This window comes from Mycetomoellerius zeteki, unplaced genomic scaffold (genome assembly GCF_001594055.1).
Source record: "Mycetomoellerius zeteki isolate Tzet28-1 unplaced genomic scaffold, Tzet1.0 scaffold122, whole genome shotgun sequence".
Lineage (NCBI taxonomy): Eukaryota > Metazoa > Arthropoda > Insecta > Hymenoptera > Formicidae > Mycetomoellerius > Mycetomoellerius zeteki.
The window spans coordinates 363,545-364,014 of NW_017256147.1; the positions used below are offsets into that span (position 1 = coordinate 363,545).

At 41.9% G+C, this 470-nt stretch overlaps 1 protein-coding gene across 1 annotated transcript in view; it reads right to left on the reverse strand.

Moving 5' to 3' along the window:
• The window catches only part of Trhn (tryptophan hydroxylase), a 5,887-nt gene that overhangs the window by 724 nt on the left and 4,693 nt on the right, over positions 1-470 (reverse strand). Inside the window, 4 exon segments of the mRNA XM_018461409.1 lie at positions 1-4; positions 7-97; positions 163-289; positions 448-469. The exon segment at positions 1-4 is cut by the window's left edge and continues 123 nt beyond it. Of these exon segments, the coding sequence (XP_018316911.1) occupies positions 1-4; positions 7-97; positions 163-289; positions 448-469 (244 nt within the window).

A 470-nucleotide genomic window follows, 5' to 3' on the forward strand; every position in this document is an offset into this window, starting at 1 on the left:
GTCTCAATTCCGCCACCGATGATAGTAACCCGGCCCCGTAAACGCGTAACATGCCATCTTGCTTGCACAAACCAAACTCCACCGTGAAGAAATACAGCTGGAAAGACAGAAGTCGAATGCGTGGAAGAGAAAAAAAATATTTTCCTATGTTCGAAGACTTACGGTTGCCAATTTATCTATATCTTCATCGGACGCGCCGAGAGAAGCCAGACCGAGTTCTTGAGAGAATTGTGCGAAGCTTGGGTTCGCAAGCAGCGGCATGTGGCCTAGTAATTCATGGCAGCAATCTCTGCAAATTGCGGAATATTGCAATTGTTTTAAAATGTCGATAACACAGTAAAGGAAAAAGCGGTTTAGGAATTTTATTTTTATCATCAATATTTGTATTTTGGTCTTATACAGTACGTTGTTTGAGCTTTTATAAAGAACGCTTGTACAGAAGCTTACGGCTCCGGCGTATAAAATGGATC